The sequence below is a fragment of the Condylostylus longicornis genome, unplaced genomic scaffold (genome assembly GCF_029603195.1).
Source record: "Condylostylus longicornis isolate FDR11 unplaced genomic scaffold, ASM2960319v2 ptg000039l, whole genome shotgun sequence".
Lineage (NCBI taxonomy): Eukaryota > Metazoa > Arthropoda > Insecta > Diptera > Dolichopodidae > Condylostylus > Condylostylus longicornis.
This window is the reverse complement of record NW_026578008.1, coordinates 1,376,401-1,397,265: the sequence shown is the minus strand read 5'-3', so window position 1 is coordinate 1,397,265 and position 20,865 is coordinate 1,376,401. Positions and strand designations below refer to the sequence as shown.

Sequence of the window (20,865 nt, the reverse complement as noted above, 5' to 3'; positions counted from 1 at the left end):
ATAGCAAAATGCTTAAATATTATTTACCAATTTTAATCAATTATAATATTGACAAAAAATTTTGTATAACATGTGAATGTAAGAATGAGATTTGAAAGAGAAAGAAGAAAATAAACAATAATTTGAGTATTTTATCACAAGCTAAAATATGTTTTTCGTTTATCTTCTTTATTATAATGTAGATCTATACGTAAAAGGCACGCTCATATTTTTTTTGCGAAAAATGAAATTTTTGCTTTTTAAATGGATAAGGTGTTATGTTTTACCGTTTATAATATAATTCTAAAAAAATAATGAAATGGACATAAAATTTCTCTTTTATTCCCTAAAGTCATCTCATACGGTAATTTTGGTCGGCCTGGTATATTTGAGATTTTATTAAAAACGAAATAATTTAAAATTTTTCTATTCTTATGAATAACTTATAATTTATCCTACCATGTAGAATGAATAATAGGATCGTAAACTTATGGGCAGACCTAAATTTAAGTACTAGGAATTGTTCCCATCATGCTTCATAATGATTAAGAGGTAGAGAGTATAGGCAAGATTTCGCAATTTCTTCACGAATTGGCGTATATTCAATATGATGAAGGCTTTTATCAAAAACACATAGTTAATAATACCCTTTTCCGACCAATACTTTTTACTGCCTTGAAATATACGACATTTTGTTTGAAACAAAAAATGGAATTTATCTAAAAAAATTGCCTATTTCGTGGCGAAATAATTCAAACGTCATACATTCTGTATGTTATCGTAGAACTTGAAGACGGTAGGGAAGGTATTGTTACGCCATTAAATTTCACATCTCGAATTTTTAACAGTAATACAATTATATGCGTCACATAGAAACAAATAAAAAAAAATATTTTTAGCGAGATATCAGTCTGTTAATCTGTCTCTGCGTGTATCTTAACTACGACGGAACTGATTTTGACTATGTCTGTGGAAACTATAATTAATAAATTACTTGAGATTGGTGATTGCAGGATTTAAGAAACTAACAAAACTCCGAATTTATTAAAATTTATAATAGTCAGAAAATGCACGATGCAATCGATTATGTACAAATCACATAAAATATTTTTTTTCTTTAAACTTTTTAACGGAATATATTTTTATAATAATATAAAAAGCTGTACTCATATATGGCTATAATAAAATTATTTAAAATCCAAAATAATAATTATTATTTTACTATATAATAATAATAATAATAAAACAGAAGATGTCATCGTGCATTATAATTGCGTAAGGTATTCAATATTTCGTTAAAATAAATTTTATATATTTACAATATCGTATTTATGGTTGGTGTTTGTACATTGTATATATATATATATCTTTAGTACATATAGCTAAATGTGTAGCTGCTCCCTACTTTATTAAGTGCTTACAATGAATGCTAAATATATCCTCTCTTATATATTTGTGCTATCTCTTGAATAAATATCAATAAATTTTAAAAATAAAAAAAAAAAATATATAAGAATAAAAAGAGAAAAAAATTAGCATTTCTAGTATGCTGTTAAACCAAGGAAATTTTTCTGTCAGTAAAGTATTCGTTTTTTGTTTTATTTTTTTCTTTTCTTATTTCTTAAATTAAAAATATTAAAAGGTTTTTTGTTCTTTCATTTTTTTTTTAGTTAATAACTAAATGTTTAACTATTAACATCAAAAATTTTTGGTACCATATATTTAACTGTTCTTTATTAATTCAAAAAATTAACGATAAAATCATAGAAAATGTTATACAACGGTAGTGGCAGTATACCATCGGATGAAGAGAATTTAACACCTTCTAGAAATAATGGTAAATATTTGAATTGTATAAGATAAGTTGCTTTACTGGTTTTTTTTTTTGTTTTTTCTTGTGATTTTTTTAAGTTTATGTAAAAAATTATTAGAGTTATGCTTTATGATTAATTATTGAAATGAAAAGTGTTATACTGCTACTATATATTATTTTGATAATTTATAAATAAGAAAATTTCAATTAAATACAAGGACAAATTTTAATAATTTTCAAGGTCAAATCTATTTAATGATGTCCTTAATTAAAAATTAATTTATTAATATATTTTAATACGTCAGCATTTTTATAATTTCGATATAAAAATTACAAAATACAATTGTATAAAAAATTAATGATGCTTTTTGAAATTAAAAATAATCGATAAAAAAAGCAAGAGTATTAAAATGCCAACATTTTTTTATTTATATTTTTTTTTTGTTAAAGTTCAAAAAAATATTTAAATTGTGAATAATAATTGTGAAAAACACATGCCTTTTGTTGAACATTTATTAAAATATAAATTTGTGTGTAAATATACAAAATAAATTGTAGTGTTGCCTCATTTCGATAATATTATAAGTGTAGTAGGCAGGTTGGCAATACTATGATTTTAAATTACGTCAAATTTAAGTACAGTTAGTGCGATCATTGATCCGAAATTAATTTCTGCAAAATTAAAATATTAATTTTATTTGAGCTTATTTGCATTTGAATTTATAGAAAATTATAAAGAGAAAATTGTTAAAAGATTAAATAATTACAATAAGAAGGGGTTAGTAATAAAATTGCTTATAAGTTATTGCAAATGTATGTGTGAGGTTGTTGATTCAATTTAATATGCGACTGTGTAAAAATATTAAAAATAACTCTTAAAACTCAGTGATTTAAACAGAGTATCAGTGGTACATGAAAATATTCTATTTTGCTTCGATTTGCTTGATTGGTTGGTTGACGTTACCAATGCAGCAGATCCATTCTACTCAAATTACTAAAAAGTGCTGCCACTGTGATAATCAGGCCGTTATTTAGCGCGCTATTACCTATATAAACCGGTTTTCTTAAGGAATGTATCAAAGTCCCCGATTCGAATTATTGCTTTAATAAAAAAGGACAAATTAATTTTTTGCAAAAAGTACATACTTACTAATTTTTTACTTCGAAATTTACTTGAGAATTCAAAAAATGTTGTGAAATAAAAAATGAGTCAATTAGCAAAAATTTTATGATAAGATCAAATACAAAGTTATTTAATTCTAATAATAGGACTAAATTCTACTAGAAGTGGTTGTGTGCGGTACAGGGTTAAATATTTAGATTGTATTAAAATTAAAAATTAATTCAAGTTTTAAATAATATTTTTTTTTCTTACTATTTAATAATTAAGATTTTTTTTTCTATTTTTAGGCACAAAAGTATTATCAAGTCAACGTTTATTTTTATCATTAGTTGTTGGATTTTTAATTGGATTTTCATTAGGATATTTTTTAATGATGTTACCAAATTCAAATAATTCATATATAATTTATACACCAATTAGTAGAGCATATCATACACAAAATAAATTACAAAATGAAAATGATTTATTAAATAATATGGATTATTTGAATATAACAGAACATGAGCATATTGGTGAAAATACAACATTAGCTGATAAATTATATGATGAAATAAAGGTTTTATGTTGGGTGATGACAGCACCAGATAATCATAAAACAAAAGCACAACATGTTAAATTAACATGGGGTAAAAGATGTAATAAATTATTATTTATGAGTACAGAATATGATGATGAATTAGGATCAATTGGTTTAAATGTAACTGAAGGACGTGATGGTTTATGGAATAAAACAAGAGAAGCATTCACTTATATATATGAAAATCATTTAGATGAATATGATTGGTTTGTTAAAGCTGATGATGATACGTAAGTATAATTGAAGATACGAGTGAATAAAGGTGTTATATACAATTTTTACGAAAATGGGTTCATTACATAAATAGAAGTTTTATATGTTTATATTTCATATGCAAAAACCGGTTTTTCACAAAACGACTCAGTTTAAGAGATAGCTTCTTTTTAAAAGATGTTGTGTCACAGTTTTGAATTATTTTGCTTTGAAAGAAGGTTAATTAACTCGAAACTTCAAAAACTGTAGTTGACACCTTCATTCACTCGTGTCTTCGGTTGGGATTAAAATTTAATTTGTTATCCTTATTCTCATAATTTTTAAATTCTAGGTATTTTATTATGGAAAATTTAAGATTTATGTTAAGCGAACATAGAACTGATACACCAATTTATTTTGGTAGTAAATTTCAAATGCCAAGTGTGGTAAGGATATTTGGTTTATTACAATTTATATAACAATGGTTGAAGTAAGATCCGGTTTAATAGTTGGAATGTTTTAGCGATTAAATCTGAGAATTTGTATAAAAATTTCCGCTCTTTAGTGAGCCAATTTAGTAGTCTTCACGGTTTTGGTTTTTATGTAGAACCTCTCTAAGATCATTAGTTGAAAGCTGCTAATATTTCATAATTCTTTAAGTGCTTTTGCGATTAGCTAATTGCTTAAACATTTATTTTGATTATTCCTTGATTTTACAACAATTTAAAATTCGTTGTATGAAACACAGTGCCAATCACACCAATATATAATGAACTTCAATGAATTTTTATATGATATTCCTACAACTTTAATTATAAGATTATTGAAGCAGCGAACTTTGATAATTCTATTCTTTTACTTATTTTATATATACCTACAATAATTTCAGGTTTATATGTCTGGTGGAGCTGGTTATGTTTTAAGTAGAGAAGCAGTTAAACGTCTTGTTGAAATTGCATTTAAAAATTCAAGAATTTGTCGTGTTGGAGCATCAGTTGAAGATGTTGAAATTGGTGTATGTTTAAATGCCGTTGGTGTAATTGCTGGTGATACAAGAGATGAAGAAGGAAAATCAAGATTTCATCCATTAAGTTTAGATAATCATTTAGAACCAGATATTATTGGACATGATTTTTGGTTATGGGATTATAGTTATTATAAATTTGGTTCGGTAATACATAAAATATAAATAAAAATTTTATCACCTATTTATCCATTTGTTATATAAATTAATTGTTCTTAATTTTATTTTAGGGATTACGATATGTTTCAGATAAAGCAGTTTCATTTCATTATTTAACAGCCGCTGAAATGTATATATGTGAATATTTAATTTATCATGTTAAACCATATGGTATATGGTCATTACCAGAAAATTTACCAGAGAAACAACTTACATTTGAAGAAGAACTAGAATATATAAGAAATGCTGATAATGATCGTAATTTAGAATAAAAACTAGTTATTTAATTATACTTGTATATATATATATAAATAATTGTGTGTACATTGTAGTGTTATTGTAATAAGGGAGTTATGCTTATAAAATTAATTGAGATTTTTAATATTCTCACATATTTATATATAAAGTGCAGCCCATTATTTATAAAGACCAGTTTGTACAAGGATTTTATTAATTAAATACCGTAGTTGTTGTAAATTATTTAAAATACAAAACAAAACAGAAAAATTCATTTAAATTAACATTTTTTTCTTCATATTAATTGAAAAATTCAGACTCATTTTTTTTAGTATAATTATTTCTTTAAAATGATTTTTATAAAGATGCTGTAAACATAAAGATTATTTAAGGGAATGATAAAGAATAAATGATTTTAAATATCTTTTAATACTATAACCATATTTTAAAACAATTAATATTTTAATTTAAGACGATCACTCCTTAAAAATCGAGAGGCTGTCAACATTAAATTAAATATTGTAGAATTAATTATGAATCTCAATTATGTTCTGATATTTTTGTGCTATAAAATTATAAAAATCTCAAAAATTTGTCTTATAGGTTAGGCTAATATAGTTAGTAAATAATAAAACTAATATTCTAAACCTGGCTAAAACTTAAATACCCGAATGCAGGTTAACCCATTTAATCTTATTTTTAATTAATTGTTCGTAATAAATAAGAATTTACTTTGATCAATTTAATCCCCGTTTGACCATGCAAAATTTTAAATTAAATTAAAAAATCTTATATTTCTGTATTATGAAACCCAAGAAAAACTCAAGTACATACTTTAATTTCTCATTCCCTCTTTATTCAAGTAGTATAGCGGGAATCAGTATTTAATGTCAAAATTCATACTATTAATCGAATTCACATGGATGTAAATTTAATTGTCAATAAGTGTTATGTCAAATTTTTTAATCTTTTGATAATTTTATAACGATGTAATTGTAATTTATTGTAATTTAATAAAATTTACAGCACTGCGCTATAAACTAACGTTATATATGAATAGCTATAAAATTATGTTTAAAAAATAAAATTTGTAACAACCCATTTTCTTAAAACACACATTTAATGAGAAGAACCAATAGAATTTAATTTGTAGTCCAAGTATTCTTAATAAGGCAGTACAGGCTAAACTATTTCTGAAAATTTCTTATGAAAAATAAAGTATATACAAGCACACCAAAATTGTTTATATATTTAATTTAGGCATTCGATTGCATTTCAATTAAATTGGCATTGAATTAAAAATTCTATTCGATTTGTAAATTAATTTAATGCATTGCAGTAATATTTTATAAAATTGAGTACATACACACGTGATTATTTTAATTAGGAATAGATTTTATTCTGAACATTCTGCCAAATTTTTTATTTACACTTCTCTCAAAAATAAATTCTTTATTCAATTTTTTATTTTTCAAATTTCTAATTGTAGGTTTAAACTAGTGGGGTGTAAATATTATTATTCTTTTATTACATAATATTTCCAAAACTTTTAAATATAGGCTGATATTAATATTATTATAATATAATAATATTATGTTGACAGATTTTCATGTCTCAAGTGCTGCTATATACGATTATGACATATGCAACACAATAATAGAAAAATTGTATACAAGTTACCATATTTGGAACCGACACCATATCTCTTTATGGGTGCGTACTCATACACATCATTATCTGTACCTTTCAAATCGACACACAATTGATTGTCATTTACTTTCGTGTACATTATATTATTAAAAATTTTTATTTTATTTTTATTATTAATTTTATTTTAAATAAAAATTGAATAATAATAATAATAAAAATTAATTAATTTGCAAAAAAACGAAACCCCATGAAGTTATAATTTATCAATTGTAAATGTGGTCTATTAAAATTAATTATTTGAGAGTAGGTATAAGAATATTTTACAAGTATTTAATTAACTTGCTTATGGCCAAATATAAAAGCTTAAAAATCACTCAGATCTACATTAATTTTGTAAAGATTAAAATTAATAAAATAATGTAGATGACAGTAAATATCGAGGAATAATGTAAATATCATATTCAAATGTAATTTTTGTCAAACAATCAAATATCGAAAAATTTGACATTTGGAATTTTTAAAAGCTAAAATGTTTTCGGAATTGTAGCTTAAATAAATATTTAAATCTTTTGACATCACAATTAAAAACGATCATAAAAGTTTTAAAATATTAAAATTTGTTTTCAATACCATTGTTAACAAAGTTTGACTGAAGATGTCAGCAGTTCTCTGGAAATACAAAACGAAATCAATCTTCTGTCATATTAAACTCATTATAAATAAAGAAGATGATAAAATTTTCTTAAATTTGGCAAGCAGAGGGAGATTTCTTTATAGTTCTATACTTGATTAAATGTATTTGCTGGTTTTAACTGAAAATAGTATGATTTTAAAGGGTTCGCAATACTTAAACACAGTTATTCTAAACGAAATCTGTGAATTTAAGTGAAAAATATGTCAAAATGTATGTGTGTTCCGTACACAATTGTTTGATGTGTAATGATTTCACTTGTTCAAATTTATTTTTAAATGTAAATATTGGAAAACACATGGTTTCTCTTTCGTAATTTTATGTATTGTATTTGTAATTGTTATACGCATAACGTGTCTAGATTTAAATTAAACATTTGTAAATAAAATTAATATAATACATATTTTATTCTAATAAATATATACATATATATAGAAACATTAAGCTAAAATTTTTAATAAAATATGATGAAATAAAATTTCTTTGATGTTCAAATTCTATTGTTCCCCTAAAAAGCTGTTGGTTCAATACACTATCATCGTTTAATCACTTGTGTTTTACTGAATTAAACAAGACAACAATGACTAATTTTAAGGTTTTTTAAATTCGGTATTGCCATATTTTAATTTTTGACTATGTTCGTGTCAAAAATTTTCGGATAATTGGTTAAAATTCCAGCCTACAATTAATTTAATATCAAATATACCAATTCTTCTATTGCTTGCTATATCAATTTTATTTGATATTTTATAAATAAATTGTTAACTAAAACTACCATTAACAAGAATATATGTATGAGAAAATTTTAATCATAGAGACAAAAAAAAAGTGAAAGCCACTCAAAGCATTAACCTTAATATTTGAGGTTTTCATTGCATACCACACTTTAAAATCATGATTTTTATTGAAATTACTTTATAATAAAGCTTAAAATTCAATTCATTTCAGCTGTAATATAAATCCAGTTAAATGTTTTAATTATAAATTATAAATTTTTAATTAGAAAGACATCAACAAAAAATTTAATTGCAAAAATCTTAAAATTTAAAATGACAAAAAACACAGAAAAAAAAAAATAAAACGAAAAATTCTTTAAAATTTTGTTAATTATTTTAGAATGAATTTTTATTTTCATTGAAAACTGCATTTTTTTAGTGTGGGTTAGGGTTTTTAACGCTATACAAAATATAAACTTTGCTTAATATACGTGAACGTGTATTTTGAAAACATGAGAAGTGACCCTGTATTTTAAATAAATACTAATGATTTCAAATTAATATTTGGTGAATATTGGAAATTCTTTTAGAATTGGTAGAGTTCATACCCAGCTTGTAACTGGGAAAAATTTCCCTAGCAAATTTTTTCAAACATTAATTTGTTCATTATACTCACTTATTAAAGACACAAACCGTACGAAAGATGAAATTTTTATTACTTCTCTCTAGTCTAGGTAGAAAAATTATGATTTTCTCCCACAATGTCATTTATTTTACAACTTTCATACAGATTTTTTTTAATTTTTGAATTTAGTTAGAGCAATAGCATTGGGGAAACTTATGGATTTTATAATTTCAAATGTAATATTATGGATCAATTCAGATATTGAAGAGATTGGAAATTTTTAATAGAGAATGAGGAAAGATTTTCCAAAAACAATTACGAAAACTATAACAAGTTGGGTAATTTAATTCATTAATGAACGTTATTATGCTTTAATAGTTCATATTGTCTCAAATTGTTTACGTAATTGAAATACATGCTGCATTGGTTATTGAAAAGTTCAATACCAAAATAGTTTATTTCCAATCGAAGTACTACGTTTTAGAATATTTGAAAAATGGTAGTTTTTAAAGCAACAAATCTCTCTATCGAGTCATAATAATCACAAGTTCCCCGAACTCTCATATTAGTATTAATGATAGAATGACGAAAATTGACTATGTGTACCAGTCATTCCCACAAATGAAAATGCTTGTGTTTTCATTATATGTAAATATCAATAATTAATTTTGGTAATTATTTTAAAATAAAATTCTATTTATTTCTTGTTTAAATCATATGAAGTTCCAACAGTACCACAACTGATTTAAAAATTGTTTTTTGACTAAAGAAGAGCGTTACGAACCTATTTCTTACGAAGCTTTTTTACGTGAAATAATAACATAATTTTTTAAACTAATTTGTAATCCTTTCCTTGAACTAAATATAATGAAAAATAACCCTAAGTACACATTAAATGTTCATCACATTCATACATATTATTTTTATCTTTTACAATGCTTGTATTTTCCAAAACATAATTTTAAAATTATTTTCATAAGAAAAACATAAGCCTTTATTGAATTAAAGATTAGTACGAATATAGAATAGGAAATATTAAGAATATGGAAATTTATAATAAATTACTTACATAAATGTATTATTTTGTAACAAAATAATTAATTAGAGCGGAACATCAACAATAATACCACAATTTTCATTTAAAAATAAATTACAACAAATAAAATCAAAAATAAATGACGTATAAACATAGACAAACTAAATGTCACATAAGTCAAATGAAGAAAGAGAATAATTATTTAAAAGTAAAGTAAATAAAAAAAAATTTTTTTTTAAATTGAAAGATTTTGAATAGTTAATCAATTTATAAACAAAATTCACCTTCAAAATCTCCCATTAAATTAAAAATTAAATATTAAATAAGCGAAAATGTCATTATGATTATTTGACAGGTATTTAGTGCAAACATGTCACATTATACAGAAATTGATAATTTTTTTTTTTTAATTAAAATGCATATTTAGTTTTTCTCATATATTTTTTTAATAGTTATAGTCCAATATAAAATTAAAGTACCCGCAATAAAATTTGATAACAAAGTGTTAGAATTGATTAAAATCTATTGTCAATCATTTCTTCCCAATATATTCGACACCATCGGGGTTTGAAAGTAAACTAATCGGATGCTGTATAGACATTTTAATTGTTATCAAATTACATTACAAATAAATTACAGGTAAAAGTTTATTTTTATTAACATTTGAAATTGGACAGCAGTTGTAATTAAATCTGAGTAATTTAAGAGAGGATTTTCAACTGGTTTGAGAGTTAATTTGAAGGTACATAAATTTGATTTCTGAGCGAATAAATCATTTCATGTCTCTTTCACATTAAATATAAAGTATTCAAATTTTTTGACATTTAACTGTTAATTTGTCATTTTAACATTATTTGAGTCATTTATTAATACATCGAAGAGCAATTATAACTAACGATTGTCCACATACGATACTTAATTAAAGTTTTGTGTAAAAATTTTGTTAAATTTAAACGATCTATTAAAAATTCAAATTGACCCCAATTTACAGAAAAAAAAATAATAAAAATAAAAATTAAATAAGCAAAATATGATTTAATGATCGAGATTCATGATTTAATATGATTATTAAAATTGAAATATGTTAATAATTTTTTACGATATTATTATTGATTGTATAATATGAAATATTTTTATTGAAGGTTTCCATAATTCAGATTCTGCTTTTTAATAACTATAGAATAAACAAGTTTTTTTAGAAATATGAAAATAGTTGCAAAATATAACTGAGGTTATTTTGAGATTTGATGAGAGAAAAAAAGTAATAAATAAAAATTCCAAAAATTTTTGAGTAAATCAAAATGTTGCAGTTGGCATCAACTATTTTGCAGAATTTACATAACCTGTATACTAATACTGCAAAATAATTTGAGTATATTAATGCTACTATAATTTAAAAAAGTAAAATTGCTCTAATATAGCTATGCAATGTAAGTAATTATATGGCAGCTAAAATGATTAGGAGAAAGTCCTCATTCAGATTTATTATAATATTTGTATTTGAAAGACCTTTGGCATTGCTTTATATTTGGTAAATTAAATTTGCATTTTAGATTTAATTTTTTTTTAAATAGTTGGATGTTTTATTTTGAAAGTAACATCAGATCATTTCCATTTCAATTTAAAAATGAAAAATTGACCTGTTTTGGTAACCAAAATTTGGTTAATTGGTTTGTAGAATATTTATTTTCCTATCTGACAAAATAATTTTCATTTCCAATTATTGACATTATCATTACTTTGGAAATATAAGAATTTTGTAATTGCAAATGGACTAATATGGCTACTTTCAAAAAAGTATCAAGCTAAAATTTTTATTTATAATTTCTGAATTAATTGTTATTAAAACAAAATTTAACAGAAACATTAACAAAATTTTGACAGAATAAGATTTATATAAAATTTACGAATTACATTGCCGACATGCTAATATAATAAGTGGACACGTTCATTGAAGAAATTGAAATACGTTACAGTCAGGAATAAAAAAAATGGATACGACGGCCATATAGTTAATTTCTTAAGCAATTACTTACAAAACAGAGGAAGAGTACAAAAATGTACGACAACAAAGAAATATTTTGACAAGCCACCTTGTAGGTAAAATTTATATATTTTGTATTTTTTGACCATGAACAACTTTCAATAAATTTTATTGTTACTAAGCCAAGTAAATGAACATTCATATAAACATTTGTTTAACAGTGAAACAAAAAAAAAATTTCTACTTAATTAAGTTTCAATTTTTTCATAAAAAGAAAAATTTAATCCTTTTCACAGCTCCTTCGTTTCAATCATTATTCTTTAATCTCACTTACGTAATTAATATACTTATTAGAAAATTTAATTTCGAATTAAATGTCAGTCATGTCACAGTACATTAAAGGTTTAATTTTTTTTTTCCTAAAAAATTTCTTTATATAAATTTTGTTTTTTTCAAATCCCCAACATCCGGTCCTTTTCTCTAATGATTCTATATGAATTATATTGAAATGAATCAAATAATCATTGAGCGTAACAAAATATTATTTGCCTTATAGCTACTTAGTTAGTCACTTGACTAGAAAAGTATTATTGTAATTTTATTTCACTTTCATTTAATATTAAAAAAAAAAAAAACTACAAATCAACACTGAAAAAAAACTCTATTTTTTTTTCTCCTATTAAAATTAATTCTGGTCACTCATTCTTAATACTTACATATGTATGTTAGTAATATTTTGAAAATAAAATTTTTAGATAATGTAAGTTGCGGGGGTTGATTGTACAATTTTGTTCATATGTAATGCTTAAATGGAATTAGAGTACTTAAAAATAAGTAGCAAAACTAACAAAAAATCAACAATTTTTTTTTTTTGTTAAAATGTAAAAATAATCTTCACATGAATTATGAACAAAAAAAAAAAATCGAAATTTAAAGTGGATTACTAAATAAATAAATCGGAATAAATCGGAATATGTAAAATAAATTCCCGTATTGTGAATTGTCAACGAATAACGACGAAATTCGAAATGCTGAAATTTTATAAAAAAAATTGATTTTTGTTAAGAAATTTTTTCTATAGAAGAAAATTTTTATCTGTACTAACCATGACATCTTAAAGCTAAAGAAATATCATTTTTGAAATTTAATAATTATAAGTTAAGTAATAAATAATTTGTTTTTTCCCATTTCAATTCCCCATTTCAATTCCAAGTTATCGTCTCTCTTAAATTAGAAAAAATTGTAATTTTCGGTTTCCTATTTTTCCGAAAATGTTAGCTTTTCCAAATTTCTATTAAAGAAGATTAACAGCAAAATTACTTGCAATTAGAAGATATTATTATTCTATGTTCTAACCCCCATAGCCAGTATCGGTTAGTGAGAACAGATTAATCTGTTTATTATTATTTATGACTATTCTGATTTGACGAATTTTTTTCGGAACAAAAATTCGGAATTATTTTCGGAATATTGTTATTAAAAATAGAATTCGGAATTGATCTTTGAAGGGAGTCTTTTCTTTGAAAGAATATTTTAAAAAATAATTTCTGAATTTTTTTTTGAATTACTTAAATTTGTTCAAAAATTTCTCAGGAAAAAAATTTTTTTCGGAGTTTTTTCTCTTCAGAATAAAAAATTTCAAAAAGTACTTTGTGTTCGGAATCACTTACTACAAAAAAAACTTACTAGCTTTGAATTCGGAGAAAATAAATATTTTTCGAAATTCAGAAAAAATTTAATTTTTCATTCCCAGATACCATCAAAGTTTCTTTACATAAGAAGTTCCTCCTCACATAAGAAGTATTTTTATAGCAAATTGTTTTTTTTTTTGAATAATTGTATGAATTCAAAATACCATATGAATAACCAAGTTTGAAGAAGAAACTTCAATTAATCAAATCAAAAAAGTAATAATTTTGCAAAAAATTTCAACAATTTTAAATTATTGAAAATTAACAGACGTACAGTGCTTTCAAAATTTATTTTATAATTTTATTTTCTTGTTTACATTAAAATCACTTAAAATAAACATGATTTCAATTTGGTTAAAACAAGCTCAATTACCCTTCAAAAATTAACTAACATTTTTGCGTAAGTATTCATGTACTATGCTTACACAAATGTACACTTGTATTTTTATAACATTTATTTTTAGATATTTTAATAAGAAAAAAAAAAGTCATCAAAACTTTAAATGGCATGTAGTTCCGTACATTAAGCATTGTACATCACAAAAGAAAAAAATAAAAGTAAATAACAAAATCTGAGAAATTCTCAATTAGGGGGCAAAAAAACAAAAAAAAAAAAACTATAACAGGCTCATTACGAATTGAAACGTGCTAAAACTAGTTACCCAATTATATTTTAGAATTAAATTGTATGTGATTATTCTTTTCTATCAACACTTCTTAACTTTATATACTCTTACTAAAAATGGAAGAGTTGGTGTTTTATATGAAGTGGTTTGTTATTCACACAAATTACAAGAAATCAAAAGTGTAATTGTTATCGTAATTTTATTATACAAGTGATGGCAATAAATTAAAGACAAAAGCAAATAAAAATAACCTTAAATTACTTAATTTTAATGACGACAATCAAATTAGTTTTAATGACTTGCTTACAAAAGAAAATTTTTCCTCTCTAAAGAAGATTTTTTTTGTGTGTTTTAATGAAAGAATTTTACGATATGTCATAGTCAGCGTATTTCCCCAAATTTTTCAACAACATGATGGGCTAAATCTTGATTGAAGGGATTGAATTTTAAAATTCATAATTTTATAATAAAGTCAAACGAAATATGGCAAAAACTTGCTTTTTATAATATTCATTAAAAAACTACTGAATCAAATATTAAAATAATTTTATGTTTAACATATTCGGTTCAAAATAAATTTTGAAAGTTGATAGAAAAAGAAATTTTCCCAGTAAACAACTCATATTCTCTCTAAAATCAAATCACATCTAAAATTATACAAAAATATTTGTAATATTTGTAAGACTAAATTATAAAGTTTCTCACTTAATTCTTTCATATTTAGAAATTTTTCCATTTTAACCTACCATAAAATTCACATAAATAATTGATTATTAATGTGGATTAGTAAATTATTAAGAATAATAAATGTTGCGTGTCTTTAATTAATTTATTGGTAATAATAAAAGTAATAAGACTCAATAATTGTAACAATAGAAAAAACAAGTAAACCAACAAAGAAGCCAAGCTAAAACCAAATAAGAAGCAAAAGAAAAAAAAACATAAGATTTGTTGTTATAATTTTTCCACCTTCTCAATAAATAATATTATGCTAATTCAATTTAACTGAATTGAAATAATACAATTAATTCCAGGAAGTAATTAGAAATATCCACTTTAATATTATATTTGTATATTTGTTGTATGTAAACATAGTCCAATTAAGGAACTCCTTGATTAGACTATGAGCATATTAAGCATATGATTAAACATATTAGGGCGATGGAAATGGTCATTTCAGCAATGTGTGTAGGTATTATTGACTGATTAATGATTGATTAATGATTGTTCTAATTGTAGCTTAGAAAATATGCAAATACTATATTTGAAAATTTTTTTAAATTAAAATTTTGATTTTAAATAATTAAACAATGTTTTTTGTCTATAAGAACATAATTTTTGCTTTAGTTAATATAGTGCAATCTGTGGACAAAACAAGAGAAATATTTGGCTAATAATGAAATTCCTGTGTGATTTAAATAACACAAAATCAATTTCCTTTTCTTGGACCTGCAATTTCGAAATAATTTGTAATTAATTGAAATAAGTTTGAAAATTTAAAAGAAAATGTATGAAATGCTGAAATAAATCTGGGAAGAAATGGAATCCATTTACCTGCTGCAAAACAAATCTCTTACCCAGTCTTAAATATAAATGATTATTTAAATAAAATTATAGATTTTCACAAGAATCTAAAATTCTAAATATTTTTGGATTACAATTGTATCTAGGCAACACTTAAAAGTAAACAATTCAACATTTTATAAATGTTGTTTTCTAAAGAACCTTACTCAAAATATTATTCTTAAGAAATTTTATTTGATATTAAAACAAGCTTTAAAGAATTTCTTTTTAAACCGACCCATTTCGACTACTCTATCAAAAATAAACGGCGTGATTTATACGCAATGTACTCTCGAAATAAGTCGCAATAAATTACCAGGTCCTTCCTTAAAAGTACCAAGTTACTTAAAAATTAATCCAAATTTTAGATCTCTTTCTCCTGTAGATTGGAGCTTAAAATTTTACTTTTGTTGAATCCTTTTTATTTAATATCTAAACACAATTCTTTTTAACCCACAATATACAAATCATTTGGTCTTAAATAATAAAAACATTACTTCTATTTGACACCAACTTGTGTTCTATATGAAATTTTTTTCAATATTTCTTCTATATTTCTAAAATTTTTATTGAACCATAATTGGAGTTCTTCAAAATTGTAAAGTAATAAATTATTTTTTTTTGTTTTTTTTTTTTATTGTTTAATATTCAAAAATTATTAATTGCATTTGTGAGTTCTTTTGTTTGTTTATGCATAAATATTGCAAAATTTTTTTCTTATTTCATCAGTCCATATAGTGCATAATTTTAATTCACAAAGAAACTTCAATCAAATAATTTTAATAAAAAATAAGAATGTGTTAAAATAATAATCAAAATTATGCGGTTATGGTGATTAAACACAAACACCATTGAAGAGATTTTCAGGAACCATATATGATTACAAGATATAGTGAGACACAATTGCAAATTTTATGCTTCAGAGAATATTTGTTTGCATATACGCATAATGTGTATGTAACGTTTTATTAGAGATTCATTTCAATAGTTCATAGATCAGTTTCTTTATTCGATAATTCATATTTTTAAATGAAAATTTTTTTTTATAAATTCCAAATGAAATTAAAATTAGATCTTCTTGATATAATGACAAAATTAAGTTGAAGCGCACGTATTTGACACAACATTCAGTAGAAACACAAAGCAACACTTATATAACTGAGAAGACGAAGGAGAAAGAGAGGAAATAATTATTGTAAATGATGTAAAATTATCACACACCTTCACTTGTATTTTAGGAGAAGCGAAATATATGAAGTGATCTACTTTAAATAATCACTTATGTTTTAAGTGATTTTCATGAAATTTATTTAATAATAGCTATAATGGACGTTGGTTTACTGAAATAACTTACAGCCTATAGAGATAATCTATGCTTATGTTACGAGCTTGTGCAATAAACAGATATTATTATTTGGAGCGGTTTCTATTAAATTTTTAAATTATTTTAGTTTTTGAATTCCGACTTAATTTTTATATTATTTCTCTTACTTGTAAATAATTCCTTTCATTATGTCCCACATAACCAAAAACTTAATATTTCACAGCAATATCCAAAAAATTACCATTCATATGTAGTAATCTAAATTTATAATACAATTAAATACAATTATATTATTCCAAAAAACAACAACATTATAACATAACAATGCCAATAATAAATGAAATCATGATAATTAAGAAGTTTGATTACTATTAGATTACTAATATTGAGTATAGCAATAAATTAACAAAGCCGGATTTTCTATTCATAAGCTCGTATATGGTGAATTTTAATCATTGTTGTAGTACAAAGTATAAATATTTACAGTATATTGGAAGTTATTCCTATTATGATAATAACTTTTACTTATTGTAGTTAGGTACAATAAGAAAATATTTTCTCAATTTTTCAATTCAAAATATTTGTATTATGCACACACTCATTTACTGTTTCTTATATGTATGTTAATTTAAAACGTGCATAAATTATACAAACATATTTTATTAAACATAAGTACCTGTAATATGTATTGCATTTACGAATGTACAATACAATTGAAATTCATTAAATATTTTGCAATAATTATTTTAAAATACAAGAGAATAATTGTACATATTTAACTTTGTTTGTTAAATTATCTTACCTTAGTATTAGAAGCTTGACAATCAACATAATAACTAAGTTAAGTTTTAAATAAAATTTTCGTATCTACTTATTAGAAGAATAAAATAAAAGAAAAATAAGAAAGCTCTAGTAAAAGAAAATCTACCACTCATACACAACATAATTACAATCATATAAAAAATACAAAAAAAATATATACAATAACAAAAAAAGAAAAGAATAAACTCGTTTGATCAGCTGATGTTTCTTGTACTCTTACTCTTAAATTTTAATAATAAAATTAAAAGAACTCTTAAGTCGGGTAAGAGAGTAAGACACAAAGTATTTCTTTTCCAGAGAGTCTTCACTTTTACTTATTCAAATTTTCAAATGGAAAATTTTAAATCTTTCCGCATCATACAAATCAAGTATTAAATGCGTGAATTGTACTATTAGTAGTTATAGAAGAAAACTGCAATAAAAAAATAATAAAATTTTATTATTACGATATGAGAGAGAAAAATTTTCGGGCTTAAACCATATGTTTTACGTATTAAGAGAATTATGATCAATTATTAAGTCAGGACAAAATCGTGGTGGTGTATTAATTTTCTTAAAAGTGGTGAATTCGATATTAAAATAATTTTAAGCTAACCATTTGCTATATTAAATTCCAAACTCCTATAGTTAAGTGTTTCCAAATAAAGTGTAGATGAGTAGATTTTTACTTTTGCTAAAGTCTAAAAAATTTAACTAAACAAAAATTAGATCAAGCTAAAATTTCAAATTTAAATTATTTAATTAAATTTAATCAACCCTAAAATTTGCTAATCTCCAACATATACAGTTGTTTTCATTAGCCTTATTGTAGACAATATTAATAATTTTAATATACCACTAAAAATAAATAAGTAGACACTTTTTTTATTATTTGTACTGTTAAAAATATTGGTTTAAGAATTTTTAAAATACTAGTGTGGTGAATTTATTATTCTCTGCACAAGATTTTTTTTTGTGCTCTTTATTTTATACATATTTAAAAAATAAATGTGTATGTATAGTTATGTACAACAACAAAACATAATCGTAACAGTAAATAAAATATTCAAATTTTTCTATGGTTTTTTTTTTTTCTTTAAATTCCACATCATCCAAGTTGCAAAAAATGTATTAATTAAATTAATTTAAAACCGAATAAAAGCACAAAAACAATTTTAAAGCAAAAGTTTTGATATTTTGAAAATTGGAAAAAATGTGCTTATTAGTATCACTTTGTCCTATTGTTTATTCTTCCAAACGAAATATGTAATTTTAATATATACACATCATACTGCTTCTGTATAATTCTTCTTTTGTGAAAGTTTTCCAAAATAATTGGTATCGGAACGATAAGAACTTTTCAAAATTCGCAAAAGAAAATTTAATTTTGTCAGAACAAAATATTATTCTTCCTTCTTTCACTACTAGGTTATTGTTTCTCAAAACTAGGAAAATATAAATTTTCGGCAATTTATTTTTCCGAAAATTCTCACATTTTCATATTTCTACAAAAGCCAAGAGTATAACCAAACATTTGTTAAAGCTTCTTTTGATTTTTGTCCAAATCTTAAAACTATGCAATGTTGTTAATTGTATAATTTGCGTATGCAATTTAAATGTAACTTACAAAAATAGATTCACACATACATTCATATTATATTAACAAGAATAATATTAATATAGAAAATCTTTTAAAAAAGAATATTTTCATTGTTTTTCAAAAATGTGCTGCTTATACTTAATTAGATACGAATTTACTTAAATTTGATTTTTTAACAAAGAGTTTATTATAAATTTCATAATAGTTTTATAATTTCAATCTTGTACGCAAAAAACCCGAAATTATATCCAAGTATGTGTAGAAGTAGAATTTGTTAAGAAATTACGAGATTAACTGAGAAACGTACTCATAAGGGTGTGACATTCAAGAGTGAGATAAAAAAAATTTATATTTCATTACTTTCCAACAGCCACAATTTTATGTATTTGATGTACAATATGCGTGCCCGTATTGTTTTTACCGCTAATATTCAGAAATATAAAATGAATTATCCGGTTATGCGGGATTGCAAATTCTTAGTGACACTCGCAATTAGGAAATATTGTGGAATTTGAAACAACTTTAAATTAACAAAAACAAATATTATAAAAGCAATTACATAGCATTACTAACGGTGTATCTTATTGTTGACTTTACAGCTCCCATAAGGTTTATAATATTTTGTACAACATGTTTCTTGTGGTTCTTCTTTATAGCATTAAAAACACAAAAATTTTTCTTATTTTTTTATTTTTTGTTTTTGTATTAGTGTTAAACCAGAATTGCAAGCATACTCAATTCGTTTCGAAACAAAGGCAAAATATTGTGTTATAAAAAATATAGGACGACATTTAGAGAAAAAAGCAAAATAATGGTTTAAAAATTAAAAAAAAAAACCTGTGGTATTTCTCTTCTCTTGAAAAATAGTTAATATTCCATACTTCAACTTCATATAATAATAAAATTTCAAAAATAATATTTAATGGTATAAAAATAATTTTATTTTAAGAATTTTTTACGTACTCGATATTTTTGTAACACAACGCATTTATTAAACTACTGAGATTTAACTAAAGAGAAATTCATAATTAATTTTGGTAATGGTAAGTAAATAATAAGTATAGAAAAATAAGCTAAAAATTACTGTTGTGTTGTGTTAACTGAAAAATGAGAGAATACAATCAATGTCGTATACTGGTATGGTAGCTTAAATTTTTTTTTATGTCGCTTTGTCGTAGCATACGCATAAAATGCTAACAAATAGCATAATTACTATCTCTTCTTCTACTGCCACTCGCAAAAATTATTACTCGTATTCACAAAATATTTTATGCGCTCATTTTCAGTTAAAGAACTATGTAGTAAAGGCAAAGAGAAATTTTAATAGACATTTGAGAGGTACCTCAATTCAATACCTAGCTGTAATTTTTTTTTATTAAATTTATTTGCTTTAAAAGTTTTATGTATTTGATATACGGGTATTATGAAAATTATAAATTTAGTGATCGATAGCC

The 20,865-nt window shown here is 23.5% G+C and overlaps 1 protein-coding gene across 1 annotated transcript; it reads left to right on the top strand.

Moving 5' to 3' along the window:
• The first annotated feature begins 3,390 nt into the window (after nt 1-3,390).
• On the top strand, nt 3,391-5,139 carry LOC129609456 (glycoprotein-N-acetylgalactosamine 3-beta-galactosyltransferase 1-like). The gene is made up of 4 exons (XM_055521369.1): nt 3,391-3,722; nt 4,037-4,130; nt 4,574-4,855; nt 4,939-5,139. The coding sequence occupies exons 1-4, from the start codon at nt 3,391-3,393 to the stop codon at nt 5,137-5,139; spliced, it is 909 nt and encodes a 302-aa protein (XP_055377344.1).
• Nucleotides 5,140-20,865: the final 15,726 nt, after the last annotated feature.